At 48.0% G+C, this 20,549-nt stretch overlaps 2 protein-coding genes across 2 annotated transcripts in view; both read right to left on the reverse strand.

Annotated features, from left to right (window-relative positions):
• Positions 1-9,882, reverse strand: part of PNPLA2 (patatin like phospholipase domain containing 2) — a 30,061-nt gene extending 20,179 nt beyond the window's left edge. The window contains exon 1 of the mRNA XM_013298242.3: positions 9,520-9,882. Within this exon, the coding sequence (XP_013153696.3) occupies positions 9,520-9,706 (187 nt within the window). The 5' untranslated portion in view covers positions 9,707-9,882. The remainder of the gene's footprint in view (positions 1-9,519) is intronic.
• A 5,429-nt stretch (positions 9,883-15,311) lies between these two features.
• On the reverse strand, positions 15,312-20,504 carry RPLP2 (ribosomal protein lateral stalk subunit P2). The gene is made up of 5 exons (XM_005236306.4): positions 20,372-20,504; positions 19,798-19,921; positions 17,959-18,007; positions 16,177-16,275; positions 15,312-15,761 (listed from the first exon to the last, which is right to left on the reverse strand). Exons 2-5 carry the CDS (start codon positions 19,918-19,920, stop codon positions 15,685-15,687), a joined length of 348 nt encoding a protein of 115 aa, XP_005236363.2. The 5' UTR covers position 19,921; positions 20,372-20,504; the 3' UTR covers positions 15,312-15,684.
• Positions 20,505-20,549: the final 45 nt, after the last annotated feature.

A 20,549-nucleotide genomic window follows, 5' to 3' on the forward strand; every position in this document is an offset into this window, starting at 1 on the left:
CACTTTCTGGCTCAGATTCTCAGTGCTCAGCATTGCAGAGTCTGGACACAAACAGTGCTGAGGCACAGCCTGCAGCAGGAAGACTAAGTAAACCCAGATCACCTGCAACTGTTTCAGAGCCAGAAGCCTACCTCATTAATGTGGTTGTCCCCAAGATGTTTGCTTTTCTATTTCAAGTTAAGTCTGGGGAAAAAAAGCAAAAAGCTGTTTGTCACTTTACCTGTTTAAATAAAGCCAAACCAAGAGCCATTCTTCCTCTTTCAGCCAAAAGCGGTCCTTGTTTTGTGTACCAGTTAACAGATGAACCAGAACTATTGCAAAATCCTGAATATGAGGAGCATAAGAGAATACCTGCATTTAAGCTGCCTGAATTTCTTCCTCTTGCACAGAGCAGCTCACTAGGCAGCCCACAGTGACTGCTGCCTGCTTGTCCACCCACTGGTACCCACAGGGCAGGACCCTCATGCAAGCCAAAGTACAGATGCACAACTTGTACCTCATCTCACCTCTTATAAGGTAGGTTGCTCTGCTTCATACAGAAGCAAAAAGGCATTGGGAGAACAGGCACAAGAGCTTCCAGGCTTGATTACATCTCTAAGCTAAACCTTTAATGTAGTGTTGGCACACCAAAGCCATACCAGGCAAGTGATGTTCTGCAAGCTGAGGCCCGCTTTGTTTCTGTGGCCAGGACAGGAGTGTTTGTTTTTGCAACACAAATCACAAAACAGTGCAGCTGCTACTGCGAAACAGTCAATAGGAAGGCCAAGAGGCAGCTCAGTTCAGGCAGACAGCCAGGATCATTCTGTCACAACCACAACAGCAATCCCCACTAGTCTGATTTTTCTCCACTGTAATTGCCTAATACAAGTCTTAATGCTGCATTTATGTTCATTGCATTAGAGAGAAATTAAGCGGTATACCAGCACATGAAAAGGAAAGGTTGCTCAGGATCCCAAGCAAGCCGTACCGAAAGCCATGTGCTGTCCTCCACCATCCATCAATTCCTGTCAATGCTACCGAGCAACTCAAAGTGCATGGGATGACAAGAAAAGGGGACTCACAGAGTAAGAGAAGGTACAGCTCAGATCCCCGCTGCTTACTAGCCAGAGCAATGCTGGGTTTGGGGTACTTTTAAAAAGTAAGTACTCAGCAAGATAGAGCTAGCAGAGGGGAGAAACAGACTGAGAAACACGTAATAATGTGAAATTGCCTTTCTCCTCTGCCTGCACAGAGGCAGAAGTGGAACTACATCCGACTCACTTTATTCAGCCCAGTGAAAGCTACTAACACAAAGCCTCCAGTGGTGGTTATTCTGAACAGGAACCAGTGCAGAAGGACCAGGTCTCATCCACATGCACAATGTTACAAACACACTCCACACTCACTTCTCAGGGTCAGTTTGCAGGACGGCACCACAGACCTAGAGAAGGAGTGCCCTGTTTCCACTTCACAGGGGAGCTATCACCAGAGGCAAGATGTTTGGAAAAAAAGAGATCAGTCCTAAAGGACAGTAGGTACCTTTGCCAGGCACCTGCACCACAGATCCACAAAACCAAGAAGTGAGTTATCCTTTCTGTTTTCAGAGCCTGAAGAAATAGCTGCCACTCCAGCAGCCCTTCTAGCTTTACCACACACACGACACTACCCTCAGCTGGCTCACCAACACCAAAGCAAGGCTCACACACCACTTTTGGTGGCTTTCAGTCTAACCCCTGCCAAATGCTCTCCTGCATGCTTTCAGGTGGCAATTGTTTTGTGCCCACCAGAGATGTTACTAGAGCCTTTGCTGAAGACTCTCAGAAAAAGAGGCAGCTAGTACTTGTCCCCATCCTTTCCCACTGTACATTTGCACTAAAGCCCTGGCACAGAATGAAAGGAATATCCCTGAAGTCCTCCACTGGCCCTCAGCCTGCATCATACCCAGCTCCCTCATGCTTGCACAGCTAGCCAGCTGCTCCGATCCATGCCAAGCACCTCACCATGCGCCTGTGAGCACACTGCTTGCTGTGCCCGCTTTGCCCTTCCATCCCAACAGGCACATTAAGTATCACCTTACACCCCTGAACTCTTCCCCACAAGCCACAGCATGAGCAGAGCAGTCTCCAGCAAGGAAGGGAGAATGAGAAGCTTCATTCCAAAGCAGTCCTCAGAGAGGCGTAGGCATTCTGCTCTAGAAGGAATGTGATTTTGGTGAAGCTGCTCATCTGGGAAGCGTCTTCAGGCAGACCACAAGGCAGGCTGCATTCCTTGGGAGCCACGACACAAGGATATCTGGAGACTGACACTGTCTTTCTTCCATGGACGTGAACAGTTGGTCCCCCAGCCATAATCCCCGGTCATCAAGATGACTGTTCTGAGAGCAGCCATGAGAGCAGGACAGGAGCTACTCAGGGGGTTGCACAGACCCCTGCAAGGAAAGAGCTTCTGCTCAACCCTTCCTGCAAGGCTGAGCAGTGCACAAGCAAGGACATCAGCAAGGCAGATGGAGCAACCTCCACCTGAAGCTTGCACGCACAGAATGAACTCTTGTTTGCAAAAGCATGGCTAGTAGTAAAATGGTTACTTTGTTCCCCATAAAGAAGTTTTTACCAACCCTACTAAAGAGCAGTGGGCTCAATAAACCAACATAACTCCCCCTGCGTTGACAGCCCCCCTCCCCGAAACAGAGCTCTAACTTTCTCCATGCATGACATAACTGTGGGCAGCATAAATCCACACCCTTGCCTCCATGACACACTGGAATAACTTTGTTGCAGGCCAGCCTGGATCAGCAGCTTCAATAAAGCCGGCAAGAGCAGCTCTTGTAATTAACGTATGTAACACGCTCCCATTCATTTACGCCCTCAGATGCCACCTCCTCTGCTTCAGGATGCTAAATTAGATAATCCACAGCAGTGGCAGCTCAGAGACACTGCCAAAGCCTCTGACACTAAAATGGTACACAATCCTTTAAATCCTAATCCAAAAGGCTTCCAAAACCAAACAAACTGCAGTGTATGAAGGGGGAGAGAATGGCTCACTCAGAAATCCTCCAGGCACAGAACAGCCAAAAGCCTGGGAAAGAGCTGCAGAAGATGCTTCATGAAGCTTGCCGATTCCAGAGAACTTGTCAGACATAAGCCATCACTGTAGATCTGTCCTTTGCCTGTACCAGAAAGCACCAGAGGTGTGGTGTGGGCAAGTGCCAGAGGGCAGCACAAAGCCTGGATTCTACTAAAACGCCACAACTGACACATCCCAAGCACCAAGACAAAAAGTGCACGCCACCACCCACCCGGCCTCATCACTGCTGGGATTACATGGAGCTTGACTTGTTCTGAGCCTTTCAGCTGGGAAGAGTCCCCTTCACCAGGAAGGCCGAGGGCTGCTCTCCCAGACACACCACGCTGCAGATCAGCTCAACCGCAGGGACAGGATTAGGCCTGTCAGAAGCAGCTATTGTATTGCAAGTGCCGAACACTCCTCCCTTGCTCCAACTTTTGTAGCTACAACAACCTCCAACATCTTCTCTATACTCCTGCTCACCAGTTCCCTCCCTTCTAGATGCTCCGTGGAAGGGATTTTCCACTGCCTCAGACCCTATCACTTCCAGGACACATTCTGCCTTTTCCAAGGACAGACCTATTTATGGCTTTCTACACGGAGTCATTTCCTCCAGCCCTTCTTTTCACCAGCTCTTACACTCTCTTGGTGCCATAGGCCTACTTGACAAGGAAGACCAGCCCAAGGCAAATACACATACATGGGCTCCCTCAACTCCCAGATTCTTGAAGTCACATCCTGACTTTCACCTCAAGTCCCAGGAACGCTTAGCAGAAAGAAAGAGGCCAAGTATTATGGCTGAGCAACAGAGCTGTCGAAGTGCAGAGGATTCGATGGGAAAGTGGTGGCCAGTTTGGAATCCAACCATCAACAGGGTTTGCTTCATAGAGAGCAAGGTGGGCAGGGAGTCACCTGCTCACACTGCTCCCTGGAGCAGGAGATTTCTGAGCTTTTGCAAAGGCCCCCTGGAATTAGAAGGCTTATCCTTTCCAGCTCTGGAGAGAAGGAATGCTAACCAAATTATCATTTCTCCAGCCCTTGCTTGGCCTTTTCAAGTACATTGCAAAGCAAGTACAGCAGAGCTGAAAATCCTCTCCAGCCAGGACAGTGAACATTTCATCCCTGCTTCATGGAGGACACAGAGGGAACACAGAGAAGCCTCGAGTGAGCAGGGGCCTAGCATCAGAGTACAGTCATTCCCAAGCCCACCATACTGGAAAGCAGCATGGGCCTCTGACAGACCAAAACCCCCACCATCAGCTACTGGACATGCAGGCAGAGATGCTGTAACCACTACAGCAGCGGGCGTTTGGGACTGGAAGACAAAGTAAGGAATCTGAGGAAGGTTTTTGATTTATCAGGACTAAACTTCCAAACACAATCAATAACCAGATATAGGTTCCTGAAGAACACACAACAGCTTCTCATATTTTATAGGGCTGAGTCATGGATGCCTTGAAGAGTTTTGGGAGATAAGAGGCAGAAAGCAGAACAGCCTAGGCACACTACAAGTTCAAGAGAGATGCTGAAATTATGGGTCAGAACAACCATACAAGGACCACTTGTGCCATTGGCACTGACACGGCACGGCTGCTGCTGTGGCTGACTGAGCAAGGCAGGGTACCACGGTGGCCTGCACACCTACTGCCTACGTGGGATGACAAAAGAATAAAGACACATCATTGCTACGACTATGTTTTTCACTAGAAGTGGCTGCTTGGCTTCCCTTGCACTCATCCAACAAAATTCCTGCAAGAGCACCTTTCCTCTCGGGAAATTCCTGTTAGAGCCAGGCAGACAGCAGGAACAAGCTTCTTCCTTCCCAGTAAAAGGTACTGACTGCAGTGCTCCAGCTGCTTGGCTGCCAGATTACTTATCTGGGACACCTGAGCCTGCAGCCCTGTGACCACTGATGGCTCTGATCCAAGCACAGCAGCTTCTTCACCAAGCCAGCGAGCCTTTCCAACTATGTCAGCACAGAGCATTCCCCCCCTGCCCTACCCCACCCCCCACATTGTCCACCAGTGAAAGCAGCAGCAGCAGCTTTACTGCTTCCAGAACACCACGAGCCTCCCCATGAAATAATCCATGTCTCCATGAATGTACACAAGGGTCCCTCTCCTGCCATTGACTGGGCTGGGGCTGCTGAGCTCAACAACTTTTTCCCCAGCCAGGGCCTCTGCAGGAGATAACAACTGACAATCTCCTGTGCAGAGAGGGACTCAAGTTTTGGGAGGCCACAGATGCTATGTAGTTTTCCTTCATGTAGCTGGGGAGATCTATGAATCGATTCACGCAGCCACACGACACCATTGCATACACTGTCCCTTGGACACTTGGGCCAGCAGAAACTGGCATTGCTCTAAGGACCCCATAGAAATTAAGCTGATTTATTTCCCTGCTCTCAGTCTGGGATTTGGTGTTAAGAGACACCACACACAGAAAATTGCTGTCTTTAAGCCTTTGCACGCACATAATTATATTTCAGGAGCACAAGATTTAAGATGCTGCTATTGTTCATTATCTCAATTTCAAAAGGTAAAAGACAGTTGGGTTTGGTCTTGGTAGGGTTTTTTTCTTCCTGTTACTCAATGGAAAAAGTCGCTACAGTTCAGCAGTGTATTTCCTGGTGGTCACATGATGACAGCTGACAAACCAACCTGGATGTCAAATAACTGTTACTTCATCTTAGGTCAAGCCTGAAAGCGTCCTGGCTAAGATACTAGTTGAAAAACACACACCTGTAGACAAGTCAGGAAGAGCTCTCCAAACAACGCTGCTCAACCTAGCAAACATATGGCCTCCTTTCTCTATTATTAGTACTAGAAGCATCCCCTCAGCTTGATTTATCATTTTCTGCCGATACTGTCGTGCTTTAGGAGGACAGCTAACTCCCACAGATGGGGGTTTGATAGCCAGCTTTGCCTCTGACAGCAGAGCCCACCTCTTCCCCCCCCCCCCCCCCCCCCCAAAAAAAAAAAAAGCAGGTCAGCCGTTCCAACCCACCACCAGATGAAAGCTGTATAGAACAATACTCACATGCTACACAGACATTTGAGTGCTGTCAGTTAAGTATGAGTCAGAAGCACAGTTTGGGACCTTTGCATCAGCCAAAAATGGCTTTTCAGTGATTACAGGTTCAAATCCCATCATTCCTCCAAGCTGCTACACTTCCAAAGCAGGCACACCAAATCCCATATAGCTCACCACAGTGAGGTGATTCAAGACCCTTAACAGGAATATATACCCTACCCTGTATTAAAGATTTAAGGGTCCAACAGTGGCTGCATTTTAGCATTACTCCTGACTGAAAAAGGGACAGCCTTATCGCATCCAGGACAATGACTGGATTTATTCAAACAGATTCAAACATCCTCAGAGCTCCAGGCCTAGAGTTTGTGAAAAAACGCAGAATTTGAGGTACCCATAAGGAGGAGACTGCAAAGCCTGCATAAAAGGACTTTTCACTTGTTTGGCATATAAAGGTGCCTTTCCCGGTGCGCTGGATTCCAGCATTCCCAAGAGAAGACACAGGCATGACAGAAGGCCATCTCCCAGAAAACCCTCAGGACAAGAAGTGATTCATGCTACAACACTGCAGTATGCACAACCAAGTAACTCCTAAGAATGCAAGACTTTGCCCAATGCATCTTGATAGCCACACAGATCATTCTAGTGGAAAAACAGCAATGCTTTTTCATGCCAGTGAACAGAAGAACCTCAAGGTGGGAGACAGCATTTCAGATGCAGGACAATACCACTGTTGTAGCCCTGGAGAATAAACCCAAGATCCCTACAACTTAATGGTAAAGTGCTTAACAAGAGCCAGGCAAGGTCGTATCAGACCACAAATACCTCCTAGCCCCTTATTTAGGAATAAGGGCCTCTGTCTAGCTAATAGGCATGCCCAACGTTGTTTGATTTGGTGTTCTCAAATGTACCTTTGAAGCCCACAGTGAGCTCTCAAGGCTGCAGATTACTTGGTCTGGGCTTTCATTTCAGCATTAGCCCACAGCAAAGCTCCACTGCCACATGCAAATGATGACAGTGAGGTATTAATTCAGGGAAAAGGCAGGATCAGCTCAGATGTAAAGATCTTACACTCTAAGGTCCAGAGGATCAGAACCAAAAAAAAAAAGACAAACCACCAAAGGAAGAGGTTTTTTCCACTCCTCCCCAGGAAGTATTTACCTTTGCACAGTAGAGTCTCATTGTGCTCAGAGCCAAGTACAGATGCACGAAGGCACTAGCCTTATCTACACATAGCCAGGTAAGCAAGGCTTCTGCAAAATTCCCCTCTGCTTCGTCATCTATCAAGAGACACTATATAACATTCCAATTTGACGGAGAGGGCAACAGAGTGCAAGGTAGCTGCTGCCATAAGCTTCAAAGCCCACAGGCTATAACACCTACTCTCAGACAGAAGCCAGTTGCATGGCAAACACAGATACTCGGGATCCTACAAGAGCCTGTACTAGGATGAACTGCTCTCCTTACACGGGCCGCAGCTATACCTTCTGCCCTGTCCCCTTCTTCCCTATGATTTCATGCTAACCTCTGGACCTCAGCTTGGAATCTGCGTTGTCAGGAGAGTTAACGACAGGGACAAAGTGCAGCAATACTATGCCCCAACCAAGCACCCCATTAGCTTTTACTTTCAGAAGTCAGCTCTATTGCCTTAGAGCTGCTCTCTACCAAAGATATATATGCCAGTCACACAGACAGAGTTAAAAGAAAACTATTCCAGAGAAGTCAAACTTAAGACAGAATTTGAACACCCCAAATCCAAGCCTTGGCTAGCTTTAAACAGCATGGCTTGCCCTCTTTCAGGAGAGAGGCAAATGCTGCCAAGAAGGTGGCCCCTAACTCAGTCCTCTTTATCGTGCCACCCCTCGTACCTCATAGGGAGGGAGAAAACCTATTGTTCTAACCCTGACCCACAGAAAGCTCCCTACCAGGCTGGGCAGCTCTCCGAGGGCAATGCCTAGTGCGCCACGGATGTTATATGAACAGCAGGAACAAGGTAGACATGATAACAGACTTGCTCAGCACTATAATGACACCTGAGCAAGGCAAAGGCTCTACCACCAACCTGTCTCATGTTTGTGTCACACCTCAGACCAGCACACCGGCCACCCAGTCAAGGAACTAACTGGGCAGCCACCTCTTCAACAGAAGCAACAGCAAGTAAAGCAACCAAATCCCTGGCAGCTGGCAGCAAATGGATCCCTGCAGGAGAAGAGATTAGAAGAGATCTCTTCCCTTGTCCATCATAAAAGCTGGCACCATGGCATGACTACAGACTTTGAGATCCCAGACTGGGATTTGAACAGCTGTTAAGAGCTTCCCATCAAGCTCCAGAAGCAACACTTAAGAATCCTTAGCATTTTGTTTACAGAAATGCCCAATGGAGCGGGAAACTACACAGAAAAGAAAGCTAACTTTTGCTGTGTGAAGGCTACATCTCAAAACTCCGCTTGTCCCCAAAGAGCAGGGAGTGCCATGGAAAGACACCTGTGATCAAGGTGAGAGGAGTTCAAACAGTAAACAACCGTGGTTTCATTGGGTCTAGGAAAGGCTCATCACCCTCCAAGACTAAACAGATATACCTGATTCTCTCACACCACGTTCTCCTTTCAAGTTTAAGACACTTTTCTACATTCGTTATTCTCAAAAGAAAAGCTGTCAAGTACAGACTCTGGCATGCTCATTGGCTTTTCCTCCCATATGCAAAACAGCTGAAAATCAAAACAGCAAAAAACCAGGAGACACCACACACCATTCTCTTCAGCTGTTCCCCAGACATGCCCCAAGCAGGAACAGACTATGTCGCGTGGCTGCTTTGGAGAGAACTTTTTAAGGTTTCTTCTGCAACTTGAAGACTGAGGTAACATCTAGCTAAACTCTGAGACCTAGCTCTTGCAGAGGGCAACAAAATTCCCAAGTGCCCTACACCCCAAGAAATAACCTTCTTCCAGAAATAAAGATGCTAACAACGAATAAAGGGTGATTTCCTAATTACTCGGAGGCGCCCGTCAACTACAATTCGCACACAAAACACGCTGCTGGACACCTCCATCCCCGGCCGCGGGCAGCTCTCTTGCCCACCAGCAGCCCCCAGACCCACGCTCCAGCCCAACGCCAGAACCCAGCCCCCGCAAGCCCCGGGTACCACGGGTGGGGTCAGCCCCAGGACCCCCAGCCACCAGGGGCCTGTGGGCACGGCGGGACCCTCCCGCCCTGGGGGCCGGGGCCATGCTGGAGGCGCTCCCCGCTCCTGAGGGGGCTGAGCGCCCCGGCCTGAGGCGGGGGGGGGGGGGATGCTGAGGTAAAGGCCTTAACAACAAAAGGCCGCACGCATCGAGGAAGGATGAGGAGGGCGGAGCGCTGCCTCCCCACCCTCCCGCTGCGGCTGTAATTAAATAATTAGTAAGAAGGCCGGGAAGAGGGGCCGGAGCGGCGGCAGGCCGCGCTTACCTAGGCAGGCGCCGCTGACCAGGGCGGTGGCGGTGAGCGCCCCGGCTGAGGCACCGTAGACTTTCCTGGCGTTGGCGACGAGGAAGGGGGCATGCTCCTGCAGGCAGCTGGCTACCCCGACGTGGTAGACCCCCAGGAAGCCGCAGCCGGCGAAGGAGATATTCCAGGTGGAGTCAGTGGGGAACATGGCCTCCGCGCCCCGCTGAGGGCGAGGGAAGCGGCAGCCGCGACGCGAAGGGGGAGCAGCGGGATCCGCTCACACCACACCGCCCCGGGGCGGGCGGGACGCAGGCGAGGGGCGGAACGGGGCTGGAAGCGGCGGGCACTCAAGGCCTGCCTCTGGGCTGCCGGTACCGGCCGCCGCGCTTATATGGGGCGGCCCGGGCCCGCCCCGGAGGCCCCGCCACCGCCCCGCGGGCCGGCCCCGGCCTTGGGCGGGAAGCGCCGCCCCGCCCCGCCACCCTTCCTCCGGTGACCCCGCGAGCACCAGGCCCGCACCGGGGGCTGAACCGGGCCCGGCGACCGGGAGCGGGGCAGGAGGGGGGGGTGGCCCCTCGCAGCACCCCCAGCCTCGCCATGTACTGGGGGGCAGGAGGACATGTCGGCCCTCGCAGCATCCCCAGCATCACCGCGTGCCGGGGTGGCTGGTGCTTCCCCTCACAAAACATGCTTTTCCTCTGCTCCAAGCTCCCAGAGCTTCCTGCAAGTAGAGCGTTTTGGTTTTTGGGAGATGAGGGGAGAAATAACAGAGGAAGGAAAAAGCTTTCCCCTTCCCTAAAAAGCTGAGGGGCCAGAGGCAAGGCTCAGCGCACAGAGGAAGGCGACCCCTCTCTTAACACCTTTTTCTGCCTCTGAACTCACCAAAGCACATAGGGCTGCTTACCTTTGCCAACCTTCTCTCAACAGCTTTCCCTGTGCCTCTAAGCTTACCTTTGGTCAGGGCAACTGCAGTTTTCAGCGGTGTTCCTGCAGGAGCAAGCCCATGGTGTGTCAGCTGGGTGAGGGGCTGGTACTGCCCGGAGATCAACACAGGCTTCAGAAGCTGAGAAGATCCCCTCCTCATAAACAATGCAAGCTATAGTCATTCAAACAGGTAGATACGCAAGAAAGTTTACAGGGGTGGCAAAAGGATCAGCATGGCAAGAAAAGCAGCTGCTTAACTCAAAAGCAAGGAAGCCAGATCAGTGGGAGGGAGGTTTGGTGGGTACAAAACAAAAAGCATAAGTAGTTTTTTCAATGTAATCAATATAGGGTAAGAGTACTTTCTACCAAAGTTAAAAAAAAACCCCACTTAATTAGTCTTGGCATAAATCTATTTGCATTAGTTTTCCTGTAACTGGTCAGAAGCTTCTGATTTGGGACACCGTTGTACTTGTCTGTAACAGCTCTCAGACTAATTAAAGCCAGGCCTTCCTCCCCATGGGATTTTAACTATTTGTGTTAGCGGAGGTCACTCAAGCAGCCCCTCTCCTGTTCCTTCCACTCCAAACATCTTTTCAAAGGATACAGGGGAGGCTGGTACCCTCCCCACAGAGGGGTCATCCAGGCTGGAAGAACAGCTGTGTACCACCTCACAGTCAGCTGAAGCAACCAAACTCAGCAGGTAACCCTTGTGTAAATCCAATATTTGAGCTCAAGTTAGGCCTCGTACTCCAGCCTCTACAGACAGACTGCCTTTTCATTAAATATTTGCACTTGCCTTCCATCAGACAGGCAGGACTCCAGCCTTATCTTTCTTCATGTCCTACCCTGGAGCCCATCACCTCACCTAGCTGCCACGAACTACCCTTGACACATATTGGCTCCATCCTGGAGCGTCTAAAGGATTGATCCCACTTATCTCAAGTCCTCTACTTGCGTCCTATACCCACCCTTCTTTCTCTTTCCCCCCACACCTCTACTTGCTGTTGTAGTTTTCTTCCTCCCTTGAGTTTGATGTGGTTACATGACCCTCGTCAGCCCTCATCTCATCCACCTGAGCCTTGACCCTCTTTAAAGGTCCTTAATACCAAGAGAATCAGAGTGCTTTCACCCCGTGCTTCTGACCACATGGAAAGGTATTTCCATGTAGTCAAATCCAAAGAAAAAGTGTTTTGCATTTTCAGGGGCAGGAATTGTGCTGCAAAAGAACTAGTCAATGGGTTGTGACTTGAGTGGAAATCTGTGACAAATCTGAATACTGAACCTTGTTTGCAGATACCTCCCTAACACTTGACCACAAGAACAGCTTCATTCTTGAGCCAACACTGCTTCCTCTTTTTTCCAGTGTTTCAGAAACCTTAAGGTTTGTAACAAAAATAACAATGCTGCAACAATGCTGGGGCTAGTTTCAATCGATTTCTCAACAACAATCTTATTCTGAGTTGTTTACACCAGTCTGCCTTGGCTCTCAAGGTTACTTATTTGAGGATGTTAATGCTGCCCTGTTGAAACCAGTTAATGAAATAACCCATGTGAACAGTAATCTCTTGCAGACTGCTGCCTGGGTACTGGCACTTAGCAGGCTGGCAGAGGACTGTGTTTTTCTCAAAAAAATTATCCCCCCAAACTAATCTTTTTCTCCTCAATAAGAAAGTACTGACATAATCCTGCAATCGCTCATAATCCTGCGATAAGCCACGTCAGCAAGATTTACATTGCAACTTTTCATGCGTATCGAACTCCTATCAGAATGCTGCAAGTTCACTCATGCCCTTCCTTACATGTTGTGATGCCACTGAGACAGCTGCTCATGCAATCTCTTCGCTGCATTTGTCTTCCAGTCTAAGGAATGGTGAGCAGTTAGTATGTATCAGATAATAAGGTACCAACAAACAATCCCTGATTGTTTTTTTCAGGTAAGACCTTGGCTGTTGGCAGGCACTGGGAATTAATTTTGAAGGGCAGCTGAGAGGCAGCCTGTACACCGTCGTCTTCAGCATGTTACTTTGGTATTGTTGCCTGTAGTCAGCAAGGCTGGGGCACTGGTCACGAAGCCCAAATCCAGTGCTCTTTACATCATTTGAAAGCTGACTTTGATGGCTTTTTCTTACCTGTGATGTTTGCATATATCAGACAATTCCATGGCAAACAGCTGGACTTGCTTTGTAGGAGCATCTCCTGAGGCAATGGAGCAGTCACCTTGTCCTGCTCTCTTGGGACTGATTTTTCCTTCTAGGTGAGCTACTACAGATAGCTCTGCCCTGTGTGAAGTCAAACCCACTGAGTTCAGCGGGGCTGCCTGAATGTAGCAGCTTGCAAAATTGGGCCTTAGTAGTCAGAGTGAAACCAGTTAATTTGACAGTGGCCCCAGGGAGCCATTGACTTACTACTTTCCAGCAGTGTCCAGGACGTTCTCCCTGCTTTCCAAGTAGTGAAGATGTCATGTCACTCTCCCTGCCCCATGGTATTTGTAAGATTTTCAGTCAGAGGTGATTTGAGGTGGCACAGTGTTTGTGTCCCAGCAAGGAAAGCCTGCATGTTTCAACGTCAAGCCTATGACTAAATCACTCTCCCCTACAGTCAATTTAGTAATGATCAGTTACCAGTGTAACCTCCAGGCACAAGGCCATCCTTTCCTTTCTCTTCAATGCCTTTGAGCCTTTCTTTAAGAAGCCCAGAAAAATCTAGTTAAAATTGATTCTGCAAGGGGACAGACTTGGCCACCACTCCAAGTGTTTGCAGGCACTCATTTTCTTCGAGAGCATCATGGAATACAATGCATCCACCCCACCGCTGCCCTTGCCTTTGGAAATCATTGCTAAGTCTGAAAAGGCCTTGGTGACACTTGAAAATTCAGAGGAGTGTCCACAGAGCAGGGATCCCAACTCCTTCCTAGCTGAAGCTCACTGAGATCAGAACAGAGTTGTGAACTCCATCCAGAGCACCAAACAGATCTGCAAGACTTCCAGGCACAACTGCTCATGTACAAAACCATCAGGTGACAACTGTTTTGTAAACAGGTGCAGGGGACAAAAGCTTAAAATACCTCAATTTTGCATTCAGAAGAAATGTTCACCACGCAGAGGTTTTAGCAAAGTCTGTAAAACGTGTGTGAAATCTTGGAGATCTGTGCCCTGACCTTCATAGGAATATCTATGGAGTGGTTATGCAGAATGCATTGGCTCCCTGTGGCAGTGTAAGGAACGCTGCAGTTTCAGTGCTTTCTCCAAGAGCTGACCCCCAAAGTTTCTTCTTCAAACAGTTCACCAAATGAGCTGTCCCCTTTTTCAAAGCAGATTGAGTGATGGGAGTTTTCATCAACATTATGAGCTTTCAGGAAGGAATTTAAAGGTGCTAAGAGGACACCCAGCACAGGATCGAGTCTGTAACTCAAGGTTAAACAGGTCATAGGGAAGAAAGAGAGAAAAGTAGGGGGGAGAAAGAAGTTACTCTAGATGTAGCTATAGCCCTCCCCTCATCGCAGCAGCCAGCAGCTGGCACCACAGGTTTCAGTCTCAGCCCACAGGTCTGGGCACAGCAGAAAACAAATAGCTCAGCGCCACTGAAACGAATTCCTTTGTGCATAGAAAACCCTGCCGAGTGGCATGACAGGGCAGTTCCTTCCTGTGAAAACACCGACTTTGCTTGGCAGCCCCAAAGCAAGGCAGTATTGCAGGGTGTAGGGGGGGCAACCTCTCAGAAAAAAGCACACCCAACAACTCTTTTCCACTGATCTGAAATGAAGAAATTGGCAAGGAAAAAACCACAGGTATACCCACACCCCTCCCAGTGCCGAACCACGGCCATCACCAGGCTGACGGAGAACTAGAGCAAACCCAAGCAGTTTTCCTCACTGCCACAAAGGTCACCCTGCTAGGACTCGAGCCGAAGTAGATGAAAGGTATTGGCACCGTTACCCCCTGTAACCCTTCCTTGCAGCAGGCACAGAAGGGCACCAAGGGCTAGTTGCTTAAAATCCCAGCCATTTTGGGGTCTGAAGACCTGAATTTCAACAACCCTCTCCCTCGGCTGCTATCAAGTAATGGGCGTTTTCTCTGAGTACACCACAGGGAGATAAAATAGTTTTTCCTACTTGGATTTCACCCTCTCTCCTCTCAGAAGTACTTGCCATGCTTTGTCCAATGATTCATAACCAACACAGCTGTATCAGCTAATGCTTTTTTTTTTTTTACCCCCCCCCCCAAAAAAACCGCAACGATGTTAGAAAAGCTTCACAGTATAGACTGCCCCAGCACACCTAGACCTCTTTCCAACACTACCTATGGAAACTTGGCATGGGAAGATCATCATGTGCTGCTTGTACATCACATGTACCTACTTATGGCAACAGCCAAAGACCACAGCAGACGTCAGGGTAAGGTGCCTGCCAGAACCATCTTCTAGCAGAAAACAATCAAGCAAAATTTAGTCTTCCCAAGCTGATAATTCCTCAGCACACTGGGGATCAATTTCAGTACTCAAAACATACCATTCCCCTCACAAAATAGTTTCTTTTTGTTCAGATCAAGGCGATTTGTGTCCTGATAATTCAGCTACACCCAGAACAGCTGTTCAGTATGAAGAGCACCTTTACAAGGTTCTCAGTGTCCCATGAGGAGCAGGATGCACTATTGGCTTTTTTGTTAGATTCTATGTTGTGCATATCAATGTAACATGAAATCCGAGCATAATCAAGCACTTTATTGTTAGTGTTGTCCCTAGACCTTGGGAATCTGACATAACAATGAAATCTGTGCTTTTAGGTATTTAAAAATAACTTATAACTAGCTCTGAAATTAGAATGTTTCTGGACAAATTCAGACCTGCTGTCTGTTCAGTTTGGCTTGTTTTGGAATTGATTAAACCGATCCTGAAAAATAAAATTCCTTTTATTGCTGAACTGATGGGGCTCTGAGTAATCGGGATGGCAAAACAGTACAGAGAAGGCAAAGTACAGTTAACATCAGGTAGATTCAGCTTCCACATACTGTTTAAGAAAGAGCAGTGTCCAAACAAGCAGCCAGGTCACACCAGCTTAGCCATTTCCTAAGCACTCAGAGAGAGCACAGTCCCACGGCTTGTCCTAAAATTCATGTACCTGGTTCAAACAGAGACAAAAATCAAAGCTTTGTCAGAGCTATTTTAAGAACAGCTGTCTGAATCCAACAGCATTTGTATGTATATAATAAAAGTAACAAAAAAATTTTAAACAAAGGATTTTAATAATTTTTCTGTAACAAATAATTAATCAAATAGGCCGAATCCCATGTCATCGTCAGATTCTTCAGATTCCTCCTTCTTCTCTTCTTTCTTCTCCTCAGCTGCAGGGAAAAGAAAGACCAAGCCAATGGTCAGTATTTATACTTTCTGCATGACAGATTTTTGAGATGCAGGTTTTGGTGCCCTCAGCTCCCATATTATTGGTATTTCACCCTCCACGGTTCATCTCATTCCCTTTCAATACCTAACTACAAACACTGAAGGGATGCACACACTACTGCTGAAGGGATGTGCTTTACACAGTGAAGTCCATCTGATTCTCAGTTCTGAGCCAGCACAATCATAAGGTAGATAAAAGAGCAAATGTTTCTGATTTCCCAAAGGAAAAGCAACTGTTCCATTTTACACTTCAGTTATATAGTGAACTGCTGAAGCGGAAAGGCCGTGAAATTTGGACTCAGTTTAACACAGAAAACCAGTGCTGCCCTGTAAGGGTGCCTCTCCACTCATACTCACCAGCAGCAGGGGCAGCAGCTGCAGCAGGAGCAGCAGAGCCGCCTCCAGCAGACACTGCTACAGCTCCCCCGGCCGGCATGCTGGCAAGCTTTCCGTTGCCTGAATGGGACAGAAGAGGAAGTATTTAAGTGTTCATCGCAAGCACAGAGGTATGGTGAAAAAGAAGAGAAACTAAGAGTGCAGAAGAACGGGTACTATGTCTCATGGACTGAACTTGTCTCTATTAGCTGAAAGGAACAAGAGGCTGCGCTCATGATTAAGAAAGTATAAACTATTATTTGTAAAAAACCCTGAAGTTTAAGGCTTATGCTAAGAACGCTAGCAGCACATTGTTAGTAAGTTTTCTTCTGTACACGAATTCAACATTTTTTTCCAAAACTGTCATATAAAAATATGGCAAACATATCCAGTTTTACATATACAGAAAAATGGTGTTTTCTGAATGCAGCATTAAGAGCCCAGAAATCGATGATTTCAATATACCTCAAAAATAACACATAAGCAGCACTGGCTTTCCCCCCTCCCTCACCTTTTTTTTTAATGGTATAGAGAACTGTGAGGGCATGACTGTATCACACAGGACAGAAGGGGGTGAGGGGAGAGATGTACTTATGGCAAAGAGCACAGTATTTTAAACCAATTCTCCAGCACCCTATGAACCCTATTGCATCTCCTTTGAGGTTAACAAACTGATTTATGCTCATCTTTGGAAGGCTAGCTAGTTCTTTGGCATCTGCCTTTCACATACCAAGGCTCCCTGGGCATTCAGAGGTCACGTACACAGTACGTTTGCCTGTATTTCAGTTTCTGGGAATCAGTTTCTAAATAATTCCCTGTTACTTCAAGCTCTAATAAACTAGCCAAGTAAACAAACATGTTTCATATGCATGTCAGTATGTTCTAGGAAACAATTTATTTAAAGAAAAAGTATTACAGGACGAGATAGCCTAAGTGTGTTGTAAGCACATGTATAACAGCTCTCTTCGGCCTTCAGACCCCGTGGATAGAAATGTCCAGTTACTGCTCTCCTAACAGCAACGCCAGGCAAAGTCCCGGCAACCTTTAAGCAAACATATGCCTAAAAGTTCCCTTGTGCTTACACACTTGCAAAAAATACAGAAATTAATTAATCAGAAACCTTTGCACTACCTCAGCTCTGCTTTATTTCAGCCCTATGACCCAGTCAATTAATGTTAAAAGTTCCAACTTTAGTTAAGAGCCAGCGGGTAAGAGCACAAGTTCCTGCAGAAGTCAGCACTCAAAGAGTCCTATCTTGGAGAAAAGGAAAAGCCAGACTTGGGGAGCTCCAGGAGATGTGTACTGGAGAGACTTGTATTAATTGCAGAGGGTGTAGCTGTACCCTTAATGACACTTAATTTACATTTAACAGTCTGTTCTTCCTGTTTTACATAATCAGCCCATAGAAGTGGGTAAACACAAAGAAAAAAGTCTCCCAGAGAACCTGAAGGACCGCCAATTCTTTCTCCAATCAACATGTCCAGAAAACCACATCATGAGCAGACTACCAGTAAGCTCATACATGCTGAAGTTCTCCAGTTTAATGTTGTCCACAAGCAAAACCCAGCAGGTACTGGCACCAACCTGCAGGGAATGAGAATGGACCTGGATTTTGGTCACTTCAGCTAAGATCCAACATGGAAGTCCTCAACGACAAAGCTACACTGATGAATAATCACGGAGTTTGCACCAATTTATGCTCTTGGGTCTAAGTTACCAAAGTAGCAGAGGCAATTATCTGTGATGCTCAGAGACTGTACTTACCCTGAGCAATGACATCCTCGATGTTTTTTCCATTCAACTCACTAATAACCTGTGTAAATTAAGTTTAGAATGTTAATAGTTTTAAAACAGCATGAGTGTAAGCTAGATTTAAACAAGCACTGATTAACTGTCACGTGCAATGCCTCATCCTGCTGCTTACACAGCCCCAGCATTGCTGGTTTCTCAATGGAAGGAAGAGGACATGGCAACGAAAACTTCAGCTAAGGCTTTTATACTTTTCTGTGAAAGGTTTTTCATGAAATCTGTTACAATAAATTCATAGTGAACCCAAGGACCCTGCAGAAAGCAAGCTACACAGATGTTGTGGAGCCAAGTAGGAAACCCCACTAATGGTCTGTTAGTCACTGAGGGACTGTTAACATATCTTGCTTAATACCCACTGGGAGGCTCTGAAGCACTGGGCCCTAGACCAAAAACCACAGGGTCCTGTTCCTAGCGTTACCAAATGTTACAGCCAAGCTGGCTATTGTATCCTTGCACTGGAACACAGAGTTCCAACTTCAGTTTTACTACCATCCTATAGCCAGGGACGAGGAAAGCAAAAAAACCCAAAAATTGCTAAAGCAACCAAGCACTTAAAAAAAAAAGTAATGCCATAGACCTCACCGGTGAATCCCTGCTACCAGCAGTCAGTGCTGAACACTGCTGAACTGCCAAAGCCAAAGGACTTCAAACAAGGGCTTTTCAGCAGGAGGTACCTCCTGCTTAGTGTGCAATCTGCAAAACGTCATGCCTGTGTGCTTGCTTCGTCTGGAGGGAAGGTGTTTTTAAGACTTCACTAGATTTACACTGGCATAAGATACAGCCAATGCAAACAGAAAAGGATTAATTAATCACAAGCAAAACACATTCCAGAGCAGCTTTCTGGATATTGGAGGACCAGAGAAAACAATTAATTTATAAAGGTATTAAACAAATGTAAACAAGCCAAAGCCCAAAGACCTGGTGCTTAAACAGGAGTACCACAAGTTCAAATCAACATCTCAAACCATAATAAGGGCCTCGCTGTCAGCTCAGTCAACCCACTGTTTGGTCGGGCCTGTGGTAAAACACTGTCTCCAACTGGGAAAGTAACTCAAGTTTTTCTCCCACCTCCCTGGAAACATTCTGATACAACTATGGGGCAGGTGATAAGATAGTTTCTTTAGTTTTTTTTTCCCCCATGACCATTTAAATCCACAAGGCTGGAAAGTATCACATCCCAAGAAACGTTTTAATTAAGACACTCTCTTCTTAAAAAACCTGTTTTTCAACACAACCATTTCAACACTAATTTCCAAATTTTTCCTACATATTATTATTGAATACCTTTAATGTCCACGTTATAACTTGTCTATGTTTCTTGGTGAAGGAACAAATGCTTCTTTGCAGTACACTAAATGACACTTTATTACTGAATATCAGGCCTTCAAAAGTACTAACTTTGAACTGATACTGACCAAAAGCCAAAAATGCAACATGAAGTGCAAACTATACATTATGTCAGAACATAAATTATTTTCAATACATACTTATCTGTGGCCACCATCACATTGAAAATTATTAAACTGAACAGTCAGAAGTCAGCAACAACTGCCAGAGATCTTTGTGGAGGGCAGGTGTTAAATAAGGAAGCCAGACTTCCACAAAAGTGTTGTAAAAACAGTTCTGACTGGTTAAGCAGTGCTTTGGAAATCACACAGGTAATGTCTGCAAGCGCCTAAACAAAATAAGACTAGTCAACACAGAGGCAACCAAAGAAACACCGAACCAAGGAAACAGCTCCAATGTCTGCAGCTGCCCAGACCGTGGCCATCTGGAATTAAGAGGCAAAACCACCTTGTTCATGCGTTCATCGTCCGTCTCAATGCCGACACTGTCGAGGATCTTTTTCAAGTCCTTTGAGGTGGGAGACTCGTTGCCACCGAGAACCGCTAGGAGGTAAGCTGCGACGTAACGCATCCTGGAAAACAAGCGAGCCGGCTCTTGGTGCCAGGGACCCGGCCCCACGCCCGGAGCACCCTCACCCGCTCGCTGGGAACGCGGAGCCAGGCAAAGCTCCCCGCCGGCCCGGCGCCTGGCTCGGCTTATAGATAGAAGCCCACGGCGCGCCAGGCCGCGCACCGCCCCTGCCAGCCCCTCACACCGCAAAGCCGCTGTGGGCCCCAAGCCCGAGCAGCCGGCCGCCCCAGCCCAAGGCTGTCGGCACCCCGGTACCGCGGCATCCCCGCCAGCCCCGGCCCTGCGCAGGCCCAGGCCCAGGCCCAGGCCAGGAGAGCACATGGCCGCCATTTCCCACCCCCCGCCCTCCCGCGCTAAGTAGTCTCGCCCAAGCCGCGCTGGGGGCCGCGGGCTGGACCGGGAGCGACCATTCCCGCGGGGGAGGGGGGATAAGGTACCGGCGAGCGCTTACTTGGGAGGAGGCGGCGCGGGAGACAGACCCGGAACGTGCGTTCGCAATGGCAGCCCGGCGGCCAAAGGGAAGGGGTGGTGCCTCTGCAACACCTTCTTCCCGTCACACCTCAACAACGAAGGCTGCCATTGGGCCTGGCCGGCGGGGAGCTGCAGGCCAATGGGGAGCCGCGGGCCGT

The sequence above is a fragment of the Falco peregrinus genome, chromosome 9 (assembly GCF_023634155.1).
Source record: "Falco peregrinus isolate bFalPer1 chromosome 9, bFalPer1.pri, whole genome shotgun sequence".
Classification (NCBI taxonomy): domain Eukaryota; kingdom Metazoa; phylum Chordata; class Aves; order Falconiformes; family Falconidae; genus Falco; species Falco peregrinus.